The 21205-nt window shown below is 45.5% G+C and overlaps 1 protein-coding gene and 1 pseudogene across 1 annotated transcript in view; both read left to right on the top strand.

Annotated features, from left to right (window-relative positions):
* The window catches only part of LOC147733526 (apoptosis-enhancing nuclease-like), an 86665-nt gene that overhangs the window by 25190 nt on the left and 40270 nt on the right, over nucleotides 1-21205 (top strand). Inside the window, exon 3 of the mRNA XM_086958123.1 lies at nucleotides 11178-11378. Within this exon, the coding sequence (XP_086814249.1) occupies nucleotides 11178-11378 (201 nt within the window). The remainder of the gene's footprint in view (nucleotides 1-11177; nucleotides 11379-21205) is intronic.
* LOC147733527 (ferritin, lower subunit pseudogene) lies at nucleotides 8635-9417 on the top strand (annotated as a pseudogene).

The following is a 21205-nucleotide window of genomic DNA, read 5'->3' as shown; positions in this document are numbered from 1 at the left end:
AGGTGGGGCCTACTTTGTGTAGTGCTTTGAATGTGTGTGTGAGGTGTTTGAAATGAGCACCTTTCTGTATGGGGAGCCAGTGGAGCTCCCTAAAGTATTATGCGATGTGAGTTCCGTGTGGGAGGCTGCGTCTGGCTGCTGAGTTCTGGGTGGTTCGGAGTAACTGTAGCAGGAGTGAAGATATTTGTGGTGTTGTTCGGGAGCCATTTGAAGATCTTCCTCTGCATCTTTGGGCTGGGGAAGCAGGATGCAGTGACAGCCTTGACTAGTAAGATCATGTCCCATTTACAATCAATGATGATTACAATGTTCTTGTGGGTGTGGGTCAGAGTTTGGCTGGCCACTAGTTGAACTCCCATGGCGAATTGTTTTTGCTTAGATCACTACTTCTGACTTGTCTGCGTTGAGCTTGAGTAAGTTGTCTTTCATCTAGTTAGCGACTTTGGTCATGTAGGCGGTTAACTCGTTTCTTGCATTGGGTTTTTTGTCTTAGAAGCAGAGTCTGAGTTGTCTGGCATCAGACAGGATGTTGATGTAGTCTACGTATATGTCAGCCAGACATTAAAGAGGGTGGGGCTGAGCAGTGAAGTTTGAGGTGTTCCACAGGTGAGTTAGCGGGCTTCCAATGATTGAAGTCCTAGACTGACAACTTGTGTTCTATCAATAAGAAGGAGCAAATCCAGTGGAGACCAGGTCCTTGGATGCAAATCTTGTGCAGGTGCCTGATGAGGATTAGGTGCAAGACCATGTCAGATGCTGCAGAGAAATCCTAGATAATGAGGTGTGCTATGCCTTCATGTTGTTTGTGGTGGCGATGAGTGCTGTTTCTGTAGTGTGGTTAGGCCTGAATCCGGATTGCGTGGTGAGAAGGAGCTAGTGGTTTCTGAGGTAGTCTGTGTGGTTTTGATTGATTCGTGTCTGTAAGACTTTGGCTGGGGTGTGGTAGGAGGAGATAGATCTGTAGTTGAAGAGCATGGCTGGGTCAGCAGATGGTTTTTTGAGCTTGCATGACGGTGGCATGTTTCCAGGTGTCCTGGAATCTGGCTGAGTTGATGGAGGTGTTGAGGATGGGTGTTGGTGCTTCTCTGTCCTTTGGTGAAGGCATGGTTGAGGCATAAGTCAGATGCTCCCCTCTGCACCCCCGAGTGAATGGTCTTCATGATAGCAGCGGTTTCCACAGTGATGACAGCGAGCCATTTTATTTATTTTATTTTATTTATTTATTTATTTTTTAAAGTTTTATATAGCTCGGACAAGATCTTTGCAGATATCAGAGCGCTTTACAAAGGAATGGGTACAAGAGGGAGCATAGTTGCACAGGTAAGTCATTAAAGCTAGCAGTACAAAAGGTGGGGGCAAAGCCAATCATGTAAATCAAAAATACAAGTAATACAAATAAGCAATGGGGTCAAACAAGTAATACTGATCGGTGCAGAGTCTTTCAAGAGACCGAAATGATAGTTCAGGTGTATTTAGCCATGAGGATAGCTTTTACTTCTTTCTTAAAGAGTGTAGTGGAAGAGATGCGCCTTGTTTCGGGAGGTAGTGAATTCCAGATCCTGGGTGCCATTCCTGAGAAGGAGCGTTTATAGGTTTTTTCCTTCCGGAATCTTCGTGGTTTCAGTAGAAGATTGTTTGTGCCTCTAGTGTTTCTGGCGCCGCCAGATATTGTCAGCTTCTGAGTGAGGTAGCCGGGTGAGTTCAGGTGTCAAGCAGGCGATTTTCAGATGTTTTCTGGCTTCAAAAGGGAGCCAGTTCAGGGATTTCAAGTCCGGGGAAATGTGAGAGTGCTTTCTTGACCCAGTGATGAGTCTCGCTGCAGCGTTTAGAGAAGCTCTTAGGGGTGCGGTAGTGGTTAGGGGGAGACCGCAGAGGGCGATGCTGCCATATTCAATTCGAGGGATGACTAGTGCTTCATGAGGTCAGGGTTCATTCTTTGCCTGTGATGGGATGCTGACTGGGTCCGGTTGAGAGTCAAAGTTGCTGTATATGAAGTTGATTTGGTTACAGAAACATTTTATTTATTTATTTTAATTTTTATTTATTTTTATTTATTAAAACATTTATAAAGCGCGAACGAAGGCCCTTGGCCATCTCGGCGCTGAGAGTCTCTGCAGTGTTTGACCAACAAGGGGAGCTAGAGTTTATTGATTAAAAAGCCAGGTCTTGAGTTGCTTGCGAAAAGACCAGAGGGAGGTACTCGTTTTGATCGAGTGTGGCAAGGTGTTCCAGAGTTTAGGAGCGGCTACGAGGAATCTTCTGTCTCCCCATGAGAAAGATTTGGTACGTGGTACCACCAGTTCGTGTGAGCTGGACGAGCGTAACGTTCTGGAGGGACTGAAGGGAATGAGATTTTGAGTGAAAAATGCCGGTCCGACATTGTGTAGAGCCTTATATACTAAGCAACGGGACTTGAACTTAATTCTCTTTCTTACCGGCAACCAGTGCAACTGTTTTATAGTTTCTGACACCGATTGGTGTTTGGGAATGCGCCCGAGGAGCCTGGCAGCTGCATTTTGAATAGTTTGCATTTTTTGTAACACTCTTTCTTGGGCACCTAAAAACAGAGCATTACAGTAGTCTAATGTAGACAAAACCAGGGAGCTCACGAGGGTTTTTCCGGCATTCTCGGGTAGAAATTGCAAGATTTTTTTTATGAGCCGTAATTTGTGGAAAGCCGAAGAAGAGATCTGGTTTGCGTGAGGTAGAAAATTGAGGCGATTGTCAAACATGACTCCTAAATTCCTCACCTTGCTAACCGGAGCCGAAGGCTGGCCCGTAGATAACGGCCACCAGAGGGAGGACCATTCCGGGGTTAAGTAGCCGAAAATGACAACTTCCGATTTTTAGAGCTTCCTGCGAGGGGGTGATGTTGCTGGAGGCATGATGAAATCTTTCTTGATAATGATTTCCTTGCTGCTGTTTGTGCTGTCCTCAGTGTGGTCCGCAAAGCCTATGCACTTGGTGTTCCTGCTTGTGCTACTGTTTTAGTACTGATTTGAAGATGTTTTTATCCTTGGGGCCCATTTCCTCTCCAGTTGGTTACAGGGGTGTTTTGTCTACCTGATTTTCTCTGTGTACCATCTTGCCTGTGGAAGGGCTCCTGCCGTAGGGTTGCGTTTGAGGGGAGCTAAAGTTTTGGCACAAGCAGTGCTCCTTCTGTTGAGGTTCTTGGTGGCTTTTGGTAAGTTGCTGTTGTGCATGGTCAGGTGTCTGAAGAAGTCAGAAGGCCAGTCCTCTTCTGTGATGTTTCTCCAGCTGTGGTAGGTGGGTTTGATGGTGGTAGGTTTGTGGTGGTGCAGGAATGTTATGCTGAAACTGCCATGGGAGTGGTTTGTTCAGGTTATAATTGCTGGATTGTCAACTGTGATGTTGCTGATTGAGGAGAATTTTGGGTTCAATAGGTTTCTAATGGTGTGGGTGGGTTAGATATACATGGTGGATGAAGCCAAGATTTCAAAGTTTTCAGGAAACGCCGTAGTTTTAGTCTTCTAGGTGAAAGTTAAGGTCTTTGAGGAGGATGAAGATGCTGACATTGAGGACTGTGACAAAGTTTGTGATGTTGCTGGTAAAATTGTTGTTGGGTCCTGGTGGTCTGTATAGAAGAGTCCCACCCGCAGGGAAGTTGGCTGTGAAGAGTATCTTGGACACGAGGTGTTTCAAGTAACTGTTGGGGTGTCTATGTAGGTGGTGCAGCTGTTGGTGTCATTGAATATGGCTGCAGGTTGACGTCTAAAGTGTGTGAAAAGATAGTTGATTTCAGTACGTGATTCGTATTCATCCAGCAACAAAAAGATACCATTTGGAAATAGATGTCCAAGTTGATTAATCTCTCTGTTCAAAAGTATAGTCATCCCTGAGTGTTTTAGAGATCGTGGAGGCAGACAGTTACCTGTGAGGGTTGCTTTGGGAGAGTACAGAATATCAATCCACACTTTTGACTTAGGTTCACCTTATTCACTGTATGAGCCTTAACTGTATGCACTGTATTAGAGGATCTCGATTCTGTAACACATAAAATGGTCTTCAGAGAGCCTAATTCTACTTGTTCTTTCTCTCTACTATTGTATATGGCAATCTGGAATTGACCTTCGACTTATGTATGTCAATGTGGGCTTGTGCAACTAAAAAAGTCTGGTACACCCAGCCCGCCTTTTTCAAGTGGCCTGGTTGTGTGATCACATTTGATTGTGGGCTGCATCCCCTGCCAAATAAATCTGAGAAGGGACTTGAGATTTCTAAAAAACAATCCATTGAGGTGCATTGGGATGTTTAGGAAGAGGTAAAGAAATGTAGGCAAATCTACCATTTTTATTCTTGCACTCCATCCAGCCATCAATTATTGAAGTTAAATTCATGTTTCAATCTGAAATTTCACATTGTTACTGGGTCCTAAATTTCATGGATTAGACTTTCTTTGTTGAAGCCAATTTTTATACCCAAATAGTTGACTGAAGTGTTACGCCATCTTAGAGGGTAGAACAGAGAGTAAATGAAAATAGTTCTATTTTATCACAGTTCATCATGAGTTCAGAATGCCCTCCAAATGTAATAATTTCACATATCAGTGAGGCTAGATTCTTGTAGAGGGAGCACCCTACATCTTGTTGGGGGAAGATATTTCTCTATGTGCATGGAATTGTCGGAGTTTGCACGCTACAGGCTCCAGTGCTAGGGTGACCAAAAAAGAGGCGAGAGGGAATGTTTGAACGCCTCTTCTTACTTGAAAGGGTGTCGGCATATGTTATTAACTCATACTCTACCATTGGGGTATGATTATATGTACAAGATTGACTGTTTTTGCTTAGGCCCATGCAATCCAATATCGTATCCACTCTAAAGAGTTGTAGTCTTTCTTGGTGTCGGGGAACGCTGAAAGAGCCTTGATTATATAGGTGGGTCTGCTGAATCAGCACAAAGAATGCCTGTAAGTTATCTGATGTGGCTGTACCAGGATGAAGCCAGGCTACTTGGAGCACTTATTTATCCATGTATGGGGCAAGTCTGGTGGAATAGCTCTAGCTAATTTCTTGTTATCTAATTTGAGCAAAGATTTAGCTCGTATTCTATTATCTAAACTGAGCACAAAGAAAACGGTCTGTATGACTGCCACCTCCAGGTATCTTTACTGGGTTTAAGGAGAACTGTAGTAATTGCTTTTTTACCAAGCTCAACCCTTTCCAAGTGTCCAGTAGAACTGGAATAGATGAGGAGCCAGCAGTCCTTTACACTGGTTATAAAATTCCACAGTAAGCCCATCTGACCAGGGTGCTTTACCCCCTTGGAAGCTTCCAGTCGATGGCAGCCTTGGATTTGTACACTATTGTAGAATAGGTAGCAAACTCATTTAGGATTTTTTCTATAGAGGAAATCATAGTGCCATTTTGAGCGTAAAAGGCAGTAATGGTGTGGGTGGATAGGGAATGCTGGGGTGACATTCTAAGCAATTGGGCAAACGATCTTCCATGGTGACATACCTTTTAACCACTCCTCTGTAAACTCAAATAGTTGCTTCATCTTCACTAATGTGCTCAGGTGGGGATCAACTATATAATGCTTTACCAGAGACATGAGGTTGTTTTCGAGTCTGTATAGTTGCTGTTGGCAATCATTCAGCACCCCCGGAGTGTGTAGCAGTTGTATCCATCTCACATAGCCCCTGAAAGCCTCACATATAGTGGCATAGAGATCAATAGACTATTTTGTTGTAAAACAATTCAAAAATCAGGTTTTGTAACGCTTCAAAAAGACACTCAGTAGTACAAGTTTCTGGAGGGAAATCTGCAGGTGACAAAAACATGCTTAAGTAACCAGAACCTCAAGCTCCACCATCGCTGGACAATCCTCAGATAATGTGTTTGTAACAAATCTCACATATGCTTTCCAGTGTGCAATCTCATAAATGAGAAACCAAGTCTTTTCTTGAATACCTGCCACGTACAGAACAATAGGAGAAATGTTTTTCACTAACCTCTTTAAACCTCCAAGCATCTAACACATTACATTCTTTCTCAAGGTGGAAAAGGGGTCTAATCAGGCTTTCATGTCCCAAAGATGAGTGGCCATGTTCTATCAATTGTAGTTTCTATAGCCAAATTACAGTCACCACTACAGATTACTTGTCGGGTACCCATGACTATGTAACTGTTAGTTAATATTATTGAAAAAGTGTGTGCCCTCAGCATATGGTGCATATATATGGATGATTGTTCACAAAATAAGCCAGTAACAACCAAGAATGTGCCTTCTACATCTGAATATATGCTTTGTAGGTTAAAGAGGACAGAATTTCTAATGAACTTTGCAACACAACATGAGTAGGAGCTTTATGAAAATTATCAGCACTGTCTCGATGTGGAGGCAAAGGTCTGTAGTCTTCCTTGGATCCAGGTGAGTTTCCGGTAAAAAGGATGAATCTATTTTGAGTCGATCAAGAAAAGCTAATTCAAGTCTTTTGTTTGTGGTGCTATTAATCCCCTTATATTCCTGGTAACCCACCTAATGCCATGCCACTTAAAACCACAGGGGTTGAAAAAAAGTTCGATCAGTAATTATTTGCCTACCTCTCATGTACTGTTGCCTCGCTATAACGTTTTGGGTTGCAACGTATTCAGCTACGTCAACCATCCCCGCCCAATTTTTCAAAAGCCCCCTGCTCGCACCGAAAACTAAAACTTAGTGTAGCTGGCCTAAACTCATAAATCCCACTGAAATACATATATTTTTGTGGGATGCACTAAGATGCATTGCTGTCCCCAACCACCTGTTAGATCTACAAAGCTTATAGTTATGAAGGAGTAATTTCTTGAATTGAACCAGGTGTTGTGCAAATTCCTGTGAAGACTTTACATATGGTATATGTTCTTTAGCAGACTCAACCATGGCAGCCCCTGATGCTTAGGGACGCCTTATAATGGAAATAAATCAACTGGCCTATCTGTCAAGAGACAAAGGATCATATAAGGACACATCTTCCACATCGCTGAGTTCTGCTCTAGTGGTGCCCTTCAAAGGAGGGAACTCTGCAGACCATTTCTGTAAAGCATTTTGCGAAACGTAAGTGATTCATCTCTTTGGTAAAGAAGATTGGATGAATTTCCGAGAAGATCTGTAGTTTGGCTCTTCTGGATCTGTTTTTAATATGTAAATGAGCCTCTGGCTTCTTGGACGGCAGCTGAGAAGTCTGAAAAGAATGAGTGTTTAGCGTCCTGATGTTCTATAGTGTTGTGTTCTCATGCCAGCCACATTACTATATCTCTGAAGTTAAAAAGTCTAGCAATGATTGCGGGTGCTGGGGCATCTCTTTGGGTCTTGGAGCAAAGTGACCTGTGTGCCCCCTCCATTGCAAAGTATTGCAAAATTCTAGATCTGCCGAAAATTTCTGATAGTAGGGATTTCACAAATTGTCTTGGGTTTCTTAAATTCATTGCTTTCATCACCCACAAAATGCAAATATTCTTGCTCCTTTAGCAGGTTTTAAGATCTTCGCTTGGACTTATTTGTCTCAACTCATTTTTGCGTGTAGAGTCAGTAGGATATTAGATGAAATTACTCTCCCTTCAAGATTTATTGTACATTTTCTGTTATCTCGACTGTTTGCCTATCAAGATGCCTCCTTTCTTTTGTCTGATCAATTTGCAGTGTTCTTCTGTTAATCCTTTGGTCAACTGTTTTGAGACTATTTTTGAGGTCAACCAGTAGATCTTGCATTTCTTCCATGGAGGTTGCCCTCCATGGCTGACGGTCAGTGTCCCTGATTTAACACACATTTACTGGCTTACTGCTTAGTATGTATATCCAGCCTAATCTGTTGTCCACCACATTCGCATGACGACATACAACTCCATTGCAGGAAGAGTGGATCAATAATCATCAGCATAACCGAGGCAGCCAGCTACAATGACCATTTTGTAAATTTTCTTTCAACAATGTTCATGCATATTCAGCTTTGTAGCAGTTATGTTTAATGGATCATCATGAAATTAGAGTTTTGTAAAGGTTTGCTCTAACCAAAAGTGTGATTCAGCCTTACTGACGAAGGATCGCTGCGCTGATAGGACTTATTGTTAGCACATAAGGCCTACGTTCTAGGATTAATGAGGGTCATCAAGTGGCCGACCACCTGGGCCCTGTAGGCGCATTTTCAAATTAAGGCTGCTTCCATCCGGGCCGAACACTGGTGCCGCACAGACGACCATGCAGTTGCATCGCCTACCAAGAGGTGGGATTAACTGAAGGCCAGATCCCCTGGTTTGGCACGCTAAATCCATATTATATGCCGCCACAAACACCAGTCTACTGTCTCACTTTAGCGAGACTGTTAAATCTACTGGCCTGCATCCGCCGTCTATCTCCATAGTTCATGCTGCACTGGTATCTTAGGGCCCACCGAAGTAAATACAATTGTAGCATGCAGTGCAATGTATCTGAACACTTCAGCTATTCCTCATAGTGCATTGTTAAGTAAAATGTGCACATTTGGGATGGGAGCTAATTCTCAGGAGGCCATCTTGATTGGGGATGAACGATGCCCTACCTCCTTTCTTAACTTAATTTGAACCCTAAAGTGCTAAATCAAGGAATCCTTTATGCAGCAGGAGGTTAAACTGTTCTACTGATGTAGGGCCACCTAAGATGGAGTCACAAGTCAGACTAAACTTCCACCAGGAGTGTGAAGCCGGCCTCAACCGCACCATCAACCTCTGGGTGTGCTCTGGTGTATTGCGACTAACTATACTTCCAGACCCCAATGGTCTAGACCTAAAAATACCCTGGTGGGTGGGCATTAAAAAGCCATTTTGAGCACCCCATACTAATTCAGTTGAAAGTTCATAACTAGACTTAGCATGTCAAGAGATGTGCAGACCAATTAGCAAACCCACCCTTTGTTCTTCAAACCTCAAATACCACACGTCCTATGTGTTTCTGCCCCTGTCTTAACTACTACGACCGTGATGACGTGCCCTGCAGAACTTCTCCCACTTCTTCCGGGAGTGCTCAGCATGCGAGCGGGAACTGACAGAGATGTTAGTCACGAACCTGAACGAGCGAGGTGGACAAGTCTTCTTACAGAACATAAAGAAGCCGGCTCGGGATGAGTAGGGCAGTGGGCTGGAAGCCATGGAGGTGGCTCTGCAGCTGGAGAAGACTGTAAACCAGGCGGCGCTGGAACTGCAGAGATTGGCTGGGGATAAGTATGACCACCAAAAGTGTGATTTCTCGGACTTGCCGTTACTGAAGAACAGCGTGGACACCATGAAGACCCTGGGCGACCCCATCACTAGCTTGCGTAAGCTGGGCACCAGCAGCCAGGCGGGCATGGCAGAATACCTCTTCGACAAGCACACCCTAGGCTACCCCATGTCCATTTTAAACGCAGGAGGGACCACTCCCAGAATGGAGTTCTTAAGGATCTAGAGCAGTAGAGTACCACAGGATTCAGACCACTGGGGGTCTGCAACACAGAAGCCCTGCTGGGAAGAGACGCTCTGCCCAGAAAGCCCTGGTGACTAGTTTTTGAACTATGAATTTCCCATACAGTTCAGAAGCTCGTCGTATTGTTTGACCTTAATGGACCTGAAATTCAAAAGTGTAACAAAACTGTGGTGCTAAGGACTATAATTTTTGCATGCCTGTTAAAGTGCTGATCTATACTGATGTAGGTCATTTTGTATTTCTGTCTCAGCATTAACGCAAATTGTTATTAATTCTTTTGGGCATTCAGGTTTTGTGTTTCACTGCTCTGACACTGCAATCTCAGCACTAGTTTTATCACTGCTTTAAAGTTAGACCAGTAAAGCCCCAGGCTTTTGTGACAACTCTCCTGCGGATGGTGTCCTGCAGCTTTCTGCAGGAGATTGAAGAATGAGGATCGGAGTATAAGCTATACTTATGATAATCCCACAGATCTGTACTCCGCAAAGGGTTGGCTTTCAGTTTTCAGTGTGTGATCACTGCTGCCGGGCATATTGGGTGGTTGGTACAGAGAGTGTTCGGGAGAGTGCCATGTGTTTATTCTTATCAATCAATATACTTTATTCGTATATATATCTTGATGGGAGAGGGTGGCAGGATTCAATGTAAACGTTTTTAAACATTTTTTGCTTTATGCCTAGTGGGCGTTTAGCAGAGGGCTTCCCAACGGATTCCTTGGATAAGCTGAAAAGTGGATGAGTATTTAAGATGTGGCAGGGGATACATTACATAACATTGTACATGATTATCTGTCAGTGTCACTTTCGACTTCAGTGCTCCAAGTGACATCTTGGAGAACTTTAGGGACCCTCTTGTCGACCAGATGTCACATGGGACCTCTGTTTGGAAAATGAACTCCTAATTCAGCGGTTCTTAACGTTTTGACTTGTGTGGACCCCTCACTTAATCATTAATGTATTCTGGGTACCCCTCCTGAATCGTTATTGGATTCCGGTGACCACCACAGAGTAATTAATGAAAGCGAGAACCCCGACCTAAGCATTTTTGTTGTGAAACAATACACCAAAAATACAGAAACACGTTTTCATCAAACAAATACACAAATGAAGAAATATATTATTTAATTCACAATTTTTTTTTTATTTTTATTTTAATAGTAAGGCTGTAGCTTTTCTAAATTCAGTCAAGGCCACCCATTGTTCATTCTATATTCTGTTTGATGCCCTTGCACTGCCCTCACAAATCATGAGAATACTAAGTTAATTTTTAGTCTCCAGTATTAAATTCCTTCATGTTTATATATCTTGTAATGAATATTTCAATGTTGCTTCTATATATACTTTATTATTCTGTCAATATTATTTAATTTTCCAATCAGTCGCAAGCCTTCAGGGGACCCCATAACACAGGTTAAAAATGACTCTCTTAATTTACAGCGACCCAATATATTTCTACAATTTAGTTCTTTTAAAAACTTCTTATTCATTTTCTGATGCAAGAGTTGTATGTAGATAAAATAGTCAGTTGCCCATAGTCTAGCCTATTGAACTCATTGTTGCTGTAGGGATGAAGTTTTACATTTTTTTATCGTAAGTTTGAAAATAAATTTGTCCAACGTCCTTTAAATCTAAGGAAGTCAATCAAAATGGTTATCACGGAGGTCAATAATGGTGACATTTGTTTAAAGCATTTCGATATACCAGTGCTGTAGCAAAAGCTAATATTTCATTTATTTATTTCAGATCATAGCAATACTGAAAGACAAGCTTGTGATAGGACATGCAGTCCATCATGACTTCCAAGTTTTGCAATACTTCCATCCGTGGGAACAGACTAGGGACACCAGTAAGATTTCTTTGCTGAACAAGAAAGCTGGTTTTCCTGAAAATGCTACACTTTCCCTGAAGACACTAGCCTGGGAACTCCTCCACAAGCAAATTCAGGTTAGTGAATTGTTTTATGTGTTTCTTAAAGGAGTTTGCTGTGCTAGGCATAGGCTGGCATATTTTTTTCTTTCAGTTTTCGGAACATGGGCTTGTAAATTTTAACAATACTCCATAAGTCATTGTCAATATAGTGGGATATTTGGCTGTATAATGTACTTTAATCATTTACCTAAGACGAAGAATAACAATTCAATTGATAAGATAATGCAAGGCTTCTGCTGTTGGTGTAGTATTTTCCTCCTTTCATTTCTTTACTTGTCCTTTTCTGTTTCTTGAGAGACTTCTGCTTGTATTTTAATCAATGAGCATAATGGTGAGTACCTAATCTTTATTTGTTCTACATAATGCGTGTAATATTGCTGAGTCATTGATAATGGTTAGTTTAAAATGTGCAATGACGCCTGAAATGTTAGTCTGTTTATTCTAATTAACAGTCCAGTGCTCTGTGGAGAAAGGAGCAATAGACTGGTAAAGTATGTAAAAAATGTTTTTTCAAGGCTGTTGTCTGAACCATGCCATGATAAGTGGAGTGGCTGAACACTCATTTTTAGGTCTTGACTAGGCAGCGCATGCGCAGTCTCTACAATGTGGCGTTGAAGCACCTCCCATCTTTTTCTTTGGTTTCTGTTACTGACCTTTATATGTGCCTGCTTTTGTTTGGAGAATATGCTTAATAGTCCCACCTGTTGGATTTTCTTATCCTCCCATGCAGGAGTGCCCCGTTACATGTGCTCTTACTCTTTCTGCGACTTATGATATTCTAGGAGCACTCTTTCCACCGGCTTTATGAAAGGTTTGCCGTGCTTGTTTATTTAACACCTGAGAACTTACAACCTCTCAGCGCCCCTACTCCACAACACACACACACTCGCATATTCTCTCTCGCTCTTTTTTTTCCACCCCGTGCGTAACCGAATCACAAGATTTAGAAGTGCATGTGAAACACACACATTAGAAAAAATGCTTTCCCCATACACTTCGGACCTTCTGGAAAATGATTTCCTTATGTTCGAGGCATGTGGGCTGCTGAATTCATATCTGTGCATAGATCGCCGCCTAGTGTTGGGTCCGGATGATTGCACTTAGTTGTCCTGGAAGAGACTTCGAAGTATCACGAGATAGGTGACTCCTCCCCTGGACTACAGTGCGCATGGGCATCTTCTCCATCCTCAGATTGTTGTTTCCGCCATTGGGTTCGGATGTTATTCCTACACTCCAACTTCGGAATCGAAACAAAACTTGTATAAAGGCCAAAATGTCTTCGGATTCGACGGTATTATTCTCGCTCGGTACCTCTTGATTCGATAAAGCTTTCCATCTCAAATCTGTCGTCGACGCGGGCCGTTGGGCCTTTTCGACGCCACGTGGGCCTGCTGTCAATGGAAAGGAGCCCGTTTAAAAGATGCCCACAATGCCACTCCAAGTTCCCGCATACTGACAAGCATCAAGTATGCAACAAGTGCCTTTCTCCAGACCATCAGGAAGAAACCTGCGCAGCCTGCGCCCAGTTTTGTTCGAAGAAAACCATACGGAATCGACGGGTCGCTAGGCAAGAGATGCAGCGACAGGCACCGGAACCAGACAACATCTTCAATGATGACCAAGAACTTCAAGAAGCTCCAGATTCGGACCTAGAGATCGTCACCGTCGAGGACTACTCGGGCTCCGATGACAAGATCCCACTGGGGCAAATCGTGAGTACACCGATTACCCTGTTACTAAAGGCTCCGGTCGAAGCATCGCCAAAAGGCCTTAGCCAAGATCCAAAGAAACATTCGCCAGCCCCGCCATCCGGCTCGGCTCTGAAACCCAAACCTTCTGAGACCCCTGGGCCAAGTACAGCAACCCCAAAGAAAGCTCCAGAGCCTAAAAAGGTAGTCGACCTGAAGGCCGACGACACCAAGAAAAACATACAGCCCAAAGGCGTCGATCCAAAGAACACCATCGAGCCGAAGAAGGCCGTCGAGCAGAAGGGCGCTGACCCGAAACAGCCAGTCTAGCCCAAAAAAGACGCCTAGCCGAAGGGCGCCGACACAAAAAAGGACGTCGACCCGAAAAGTCGCCGATTCAAAGAAGGTCGCCGACGGGAAGGGTGCCGTATCGAAGCCTATAATCCGGCCGGAAAAGGCTATCGACCCGAAGACCAGTGCTCCAGAAAACACCAGTCGATCCTAATGAGACCATCGACTCAGGAAAGGACAGTCAACCAAAAAAGCCTGTCGAGCACAAGAAACGTGTCGAGCGGAAAGACCCGGTCGACCCAAAAGCACTCGCCGACCCGAAAAAAGGGCCCGAGCCGAAGAAAAGCACTAAGGCACCAAAAGTCGTCGAAGCAGAAGGTGTTGTCGACCCAAATAAGTCACAACCAAGAACAGTGGAGGAAGAACTCTTCCATCCCGATCCAGCAGACGACCAGGCAAAAATATATATTAATCCAGAGACTGGTAAAGTAACAATCCTGCACAGGAAGAAGAGGCCACTGGACACTGACTCTCATTCCCCAATTCCACTAAAAAAGAAGGACTTTGGGACTTCTCCATCTAGACCCTTCATTCCATTCTATGCCATTATGCCTACTACTCCTTTTCCTCCTTACTCTCCTTCTCACTATGGAGACAATGAGGGGAACACAGGGGAGGATCCTCAGCCTGATTATGATTATCCACAGGATCCTGAGCCACAAAAGGAACCATGGGAGGAGCCAACTGACCCTTATAACACCCATTCCATCCCTGATGTCTCCTCCTTATCCAACTAAGCCTTCACCTACTGATGACACCATTGTCTTCAACCAATTAATAGACAGGGCAGCGCAGTACCACAATGTAGATTTGCATAATGACCCTGTACAGGAAGACTTCTTATTTGACACCTTCCCTACCTCATAAAAAAGTGTCAGAACACTTCCTGTGCTAAAGGGAGTGTTAAAACCCGCACCTGACATATTTAAGGATACAGCCAGGGCACGAATAATCAATCCCAGGATTGAGAAGAAGTATAGGGCAGCCCCTACAGACCCTACCTACATCAGAGGGCAATTACCATTAGACTCACTATTAGTGGCTAATGCACGAAAAAGGGCTAACTCGCAGACAACGGGGGAAGCCCCTCCACCCGATAAGGAAACAAAGCTACTAAAAGCCTCAGGTAAAAGGGTAGCAGCACAGGCATCCAATTCATGGAGGATTGCCAATACACAAGCTCTGCTAGCTCGTTACGACAGGGCACACTACGACCAGCTTGAAATCTTAATGCAACACCTACCTGAGCCTTTTAAAGCCCAAGCTGATGACCTCACACAGGATGGAAAGTTCATCACAAACGCCTCCAGCAAATGTGCGCTTGATGCAGTAGACACCGCAGCCAGGTCTATAAACACTAGTGTTTTACTAAGGCGACATGCATGGCTGCGTATTTCAGGCTTTAAGAATGAGGTGCAGTCCACCATCCTTAATCAGCCAGTCAACCAAGACATCCTTTTTGGCCCTGCTGTTGGCACCATTTTAGATAAAATGAAGGACACAGAAACCGCAAAGTCAATGGGAGATTGCAGTTTCAGGAACACAGAAATTCCTTTCGATGCTCCTCATACAGGGCAGCTACACGAGGCAATACTTCCCAAACGTCATCATCATACAAAGGCAACACACCAAGTTCCTTTAACAAAAACGCCAACAGAGGAGGTTATCAGGGAAACAATAATAAGGGAAGAGGACGTGGAGGCAATAACACCAGAGCCTCCACTGCCACAAAACAGTGACTTCATCATGCTACCTCCAGACCACCTAACACCGGTCGGAGGCAGACTCCAACAATCCTACCTGTCTGGAACGCAATTACCACAGACAGATGGGTGAGACCAATTATCCAGTATGGTTATTGCCTGGAACTCACTTCTACCCCCCCCCCCCCCCCCCCAAACATACCACCCAGACACCGTCCTATGTCCAAAGAACACACCACCCTGCTACAACAAGAGGTGAAATTCATGCTGGAAAAGGGGGCCATAGAGCCAGTCCCTTTCCAACATCAAGGGACAGGAGTATGTTCCCTATACTTCCTTATTCCCAAGAAGAACGGTTCCCTCAGACCAATACTGGACCTCAGACCCCTAAATCAATACATACTGTCAGAGCACTTCCATATGATCACACAAGTGCTCCCACTACTACAACAAGGCGACTTCCTAGCAACATTGGACCTCAAGGATGTGTATTTTCACATACCCATCCATCCAGCTCACAGAAAATATCTCGGGTTCACAATAGAAGGTCAACACTACCAATTCAAGGTCTTGCCCTTCGGGGTAACCACAGCTCCAAGAGTGTTTACAAAATGCTTAGCGACAGTAGCGGCACATCTCAGGAGACAACACATTCATGTGTTCCCATATCTGGACGATTGACTAATACAAGCAAAATCGTACCAACAATGTGCAGAAAACACGTCTCAAACACTCCAGCTGCTACACAGCCTAGGCTTCTCGATAAACTACCCAAATATGCATCTGCAACCGTCCCACATACAATATCTGGGAGCCACTATAGACACCTCAGTGGCAAAGGCATACCCAAATTCAGCGAGGATAGCCAGCATGCAGATGCTCATTCGCAAATTTCAGCCACAACACTCTGCCAGCTCTAGTCTTCATGCAGCTCATAGGCATGATGGCCTCCTGCAAATTCATTGTCCCCCATGCCAGACTTCAAATGCGTCCATTGCAGGAATGCCTAGCACAGCAATGGAACCAGGCTCCTGGACAACTAAAAGATCTAGTGTTGGTGGACAGTCGCGCTCACAACTCTGTGCAGTGGTGGAACCCACAAAACCTTTCCAAGGGACGACTATTCCAAGAGCCGGTTCCACGCATCACTGACCGGCTGGGGAGCTCACCTCCTTCACTAAATAGTACAAGGGCTCTGGACAACCAAGCAAAAGAAACTACATATCAACCAACTAGAGTTTTTTGCGTTATTCCTAACCCAGAAAGCATTCCAAAAATATTTGTAAAGCAAGACTGTGTTGATCCGGATGGACAACATGACCACAATGTACTATATCCAGAAACCGGGAGGAACACACTCTCCACAGCTGTCCCACTTGGCACAGAGCATATGGAAGTGGGCAATTCCAAAAGACATCTTTCTCCTAGCAGAACACCTTCCAGGGAAAGACAATCAGATAGCAGACCTGCTCAGCAGGCACAGCCAACAATTACACAAATGGAAGATTCACCCCCAAGTTCTCCAACCATTCTTCAAAGAGTGGGGTCACCCAGAAATAGACCTGTTTGCCACAAAAGAAAACTCGAAATGCCAGTATTTTGCCACCAGGTTCCCACATCCATTGTCACAGGGCAATGCGATATGGATGAACTGGTCAGGCAGATTTGCGTACGCTTTTCCCCCAGCACCGCTGATGGTACGCAAACTGCGGCAACAGTCACTTACGCTAATCCTAGTTGCTCCCACATGGGCGAGACAACCATGGTACACAACGTTCCTGGAGCTTTCAGTAGTTCCTCCTCAAAGGCTGTGCCTCGCACCCCACCTTCTAACTCAGAGCCATGCAGAAATCAGGCACCCAGATCCCAATCCGATGAACCTAGCGATCTGGCTCCTGAATTCTTAGAGTTCGGATACCTTAACTTGCCTCCTGATTGCATGAACATTATCAAGGAGGCAAGACGGCCAACTACTAGAGCATGCTATGCAGCTAAATGGAAAAGATTTGTTATTTACTGCAACAATAATCAAATCAACCCATTAGATGCTTCCATACATTATATGTTACCTGCTGCATCTTTAAAGATGCAACCTGGCATACTCTTCAATAAGACTACACCTAGCTGCTATAGCAGCATACCTTCAAAACAGGCAACACCTTTCACTGTTTAGAGTACCAGCAATCAAAGCTTTCATGGAGGGTCTTAACACCATCGCTGCTGCAGCAATTCCCCTCCTGTGCTGCATGATGTCTATTCCCATTGTTCATGACGAGCTCAGCTCGTCATCAGCACATCTCAACCATGCCTCGAAGGGGTTAAAAGGGTGATCCCTCCAAGACACCCTCCTTCCCCAGTCTGGAATCTAAATATAGTACATACCAGACTTATGGGACCTCCTTTCGAACCTCTACATTCATGCGAACTGCAGTTCTTAACGTGGAAGGTAGCTTTCTTGATTGCCATTACCTCACTCAGGTGAGTTAGCGAATTACAAGCACTAATAATTCAAGAACCTTTCATGGAAGTACATGCTAACAGGGTAGTTCTAAGAACAAACCCTAAGTTTATGCCAAAAGTCGTATCAAATTTCCACATTAATCAATCGATACAACTGCCAGTGTTCTTTCAAAATCCACAGTCAGTAGCCGAAAGAGCCCTACACACACTAGATGTAAAGAGGGCTCTGCTTTACTATGTGGACAGAACAAAATCATTTAGAAAGACAAAGAAAGCAATTATCTGTTGCTTTTTCACCACAACATAAAGGGAATCCAATATCAAAGTCAGGAATAGCCAGATGGATAGTTAAATGCATTCAAATATGCTATCAAAAAGCCAAACACACTTTAACCGTCCCCCCAAGAGCACACTCTACAAGAAAAATGGGGGCATCCATGGCTTTCCCAGGGAATATTCCTCTTGAAGACATATGTAGGGCAGCCACATGGACTACCATACACACTTTCACAAAACACTACTGTGTACACGTGCAAGCAAAACAGCAAGCTGCTGTAGGCCAAGCTGTCCTAAAAACTCTTTTTCAAACTGCTGCAGCTGGCACAGGTAACCACCGCTAGAGGAGATACTGCTATACAGTCTATGCACAGATATGAATTCAGCAGCACACATGCCTCGAACGGAATATGCTACTTACCAGTATGCATCTGTTCTTGGCATGTAGGGCTGCTGACATTCATATCGCCCGCCCTCCTCCCCGGTGCCTGTTTCAGCTGCAGCATTATTTTTTGCATGGCCATCGCTTGCTTTATTGTTCGAGGCATGTGGGCTGCTAAATTCATATCTTAGCATTAGATCGCCACCTAGTGTTGGGTCCGGATGATCGCACATTGTTGTCCTGGAAGAGTCTTCGAAGTATCCTGAGATGGGTGGCTCCTCCCCTGGACTACAGTGCGCATGGGCATCGGCTCCATCCCCAGATTGTTTTTTTCCGCCATTGGGTTCGGATGCGGTCTCGACGTCTCTCCGTCGGAACCGAATAAACATCAATCTTTACGGCCAAAAGGCTTGGGTTCTTTACGTCGGTATTGTTTGCGTACGGTCTCGAGTTCTTCCGTCTCTCGGAGCCGGATTCAGCGGAGTTTGTAACCCTCTTCGGACATCGAGGCCTTCTCATCGCGACTCGACAACAAGTTCCCAACATGGAGCGGAGTCCGTTTAAACTCTGTCCGCTCTGTGGGTCCAAATACCCACACATAGACGTGCATCCGGTCTGTAATAAATGCCTTTCGCCGGACCACGACGAAGGCAGTTGCAGGGCCTGTGCGAGTTTCAGGTCGAAGAAGACTCTCACGATTCGGCGCGCGGTGCGCCTTGTGGCCAAACAGGCGGCCCCGGATCCAGAAAACATCTTCGACGACCAAGAAGACGAGGACCAGAGCCATCATCTTCAAATCTCCCCGCCCGAGACGGAGGTCGAGGCCGATCCGGAATATGACGACGACGGAGTCGTGGATCAAGACCTTGAATACGTCGACGAGGTAGGGGACGACAATATGGTTTATGGGGCCGCGGAAGATAGCTCAGGGGACGAGCTATGCCCCGAAGTTGACAGACATCAGGAGAGGGTCGCGGGATCGCCTGTCGGCCTTACCCAAGACCCTGGAGCGCAAGCCACGGCCTCGCCTGCTGGCCCGGCCACGGACACACTTGCTGCGCCAAGGGTTTCGAAACCGAAACTGAAAGCAACGGTCTCGGCAGCACCTAAGATGGCCGACCCAAAACCGAAACCGAAAGTCAAGGACTCAAACGTCCCTAAGATGGCGGTCGTCACCGCAAAAACACCTACACCGGCAGCCTCATCGACTCCGTCGACCTCCGGTCCACAGAAGTCGAAGAAACACGGCGATTCCACAAGGTCAAAATCGGCGCCGGAGGAGAGACCCGCTAAAAAGAGTGGCACGCACAAAACTAGCGCGTCGGCGCCGGCAAAGCCAACCAAAGTAAGCGGCACAGCCCCGGCTCCAACGGGGACATCTGAGCATCGCTCCAAGGACTCGGGGTCGGCGCCGTCCGTCCCTCCAAAGGAGCACCGGAACGTCGCTTCCGACGGCAAGGCCGCCTCGTCGGCGCCAAAGACATCGGTCACCGACGCATCTCTCGTTGCTTCTTCACTACAAAGAATTAAGGAGAAGGCTTTTTCTTCGTCGACGCCAGCGCCATCGACGCAGAGGGCGGCAGACGTCCCGGTCAAGCCCGCAAGTAAACTCCTCTTCCTTCTACCGCCAAAAGTGGCGCCGAAGGCCTTTTCATCGAAATCGACGCCAAAGAAGGTGGAATCTTCTGCGGCAGGGCCATCTTCGGGTCAGGTGCTCGACCAGGAAGAGGATTCGGAGTGTTTCATAGATGCGGACACGGGGAAGTTAACCCTTTACAAAAGAAAGATCACTTCGCAGCCGGTGGAATCCTATGTCATTCCCCTAAAGAAGAAAAAGTTTCCACAAGACGCCTCAGGCCTCATGGAACCTATCCAGCCTCCTATGGGAAGGAGCCCAACACCGTCTCCAGACCACTCTGAAGGTGAAGGCTATGGTGAAGATGAACAATACACGTTCCCAGTCAATGAGCCTGAGGCACAGCCAGATTCATATGATGTCATTGGGGACCAGGGCACCCAAGATATGGGACAGGACCCACAGACTTTCAGTACACGTGCGTCCCCTACAGAGGATTCGACAGGTTTTCATGCACTCATTGAAAGGGCAGCTGCTAATCATGATGTGGACATGCATGCTGACCCAGTTGAGGAAGACTTTCTGTTCGACACCTTTGCAGTTTCGGAGAAAACTGTAAAGACACTGCCTATGCTCAAAGGGGTCCTCAAGCATGCTGCGGACATCTTTAAGGAGCCTACCAGGGCGAGGGTGGTCAATCCACGTATTGAAAAAAAGTACAGACCAGCGCCTGCGGACCCTGCATACATTCGAGGACAGTTGCCGCTTGACTCCCTGGTGGTCGCAAACGCACGCAAAAGGGCCAACTCCCAATCAACGGGTGAAGCTCCTCCCCCGGATAAGGAGTCCAAAGTGCTAGAGGCAGGAGGCAAAAGAGTGGCCGCGCAGGCTGCCAATTTCTGGCGTATTGCAAATACACAGGCACTACTGGCACGTTATGATAGATCACATTACGACACACTAGAGCAGATTGTGGAACACCTGCCTCTGCAGTTTCAAGAGGGCACCAAAATGATTATACAAGAAGGGCAACTGATCTCCAACGCGGCCATAAAGTGTGCACTTGACGCCGCGGACACAGCCGCTAGGGCCATTAACACCAGTGTTATGCTCAGAAGGCAGGCGTGGCTCCGCATATCAGGGTTCAAACCTGACATTCAGACAACAATACTTAATCAACCAGTCAACCCGGATAGACTGTTTGGTCCAGATGTTGACACCACCCTGGAAAAAATTAAAAAAGATACTGAAACTGCTAAATCTATGGGGGCCCTACAATCACAGCAGTTTCGTGGCAATAATTTTCGTCGCTCAGGTGCCCGTGGAGTCACCAGAGGACAGTTGGGTCAGCAGTCACAGTTCCCTAGAGGTGGAACACAATCCTCGTACCCCAAACAAAACAAGAG

Source organism: Lissotriton vulgaris, chromosome 2_1, assembly GCF_964263255.1.
Source record: "Lissotriton vulgaris chromosome 2_1, aLisVul1.2, whole genome shotgun sequence".
In the NCBI taxonomy this organism is placed as follows: Eukaryota; Metazoa; Chordata; class Amphibia; order Caudata; family Salamandridae; genus Lissotriton; species Lissotriton vulgaris.
This window is presented reverse-complemented; position numbering and strand designations above follow the sequence as displayed.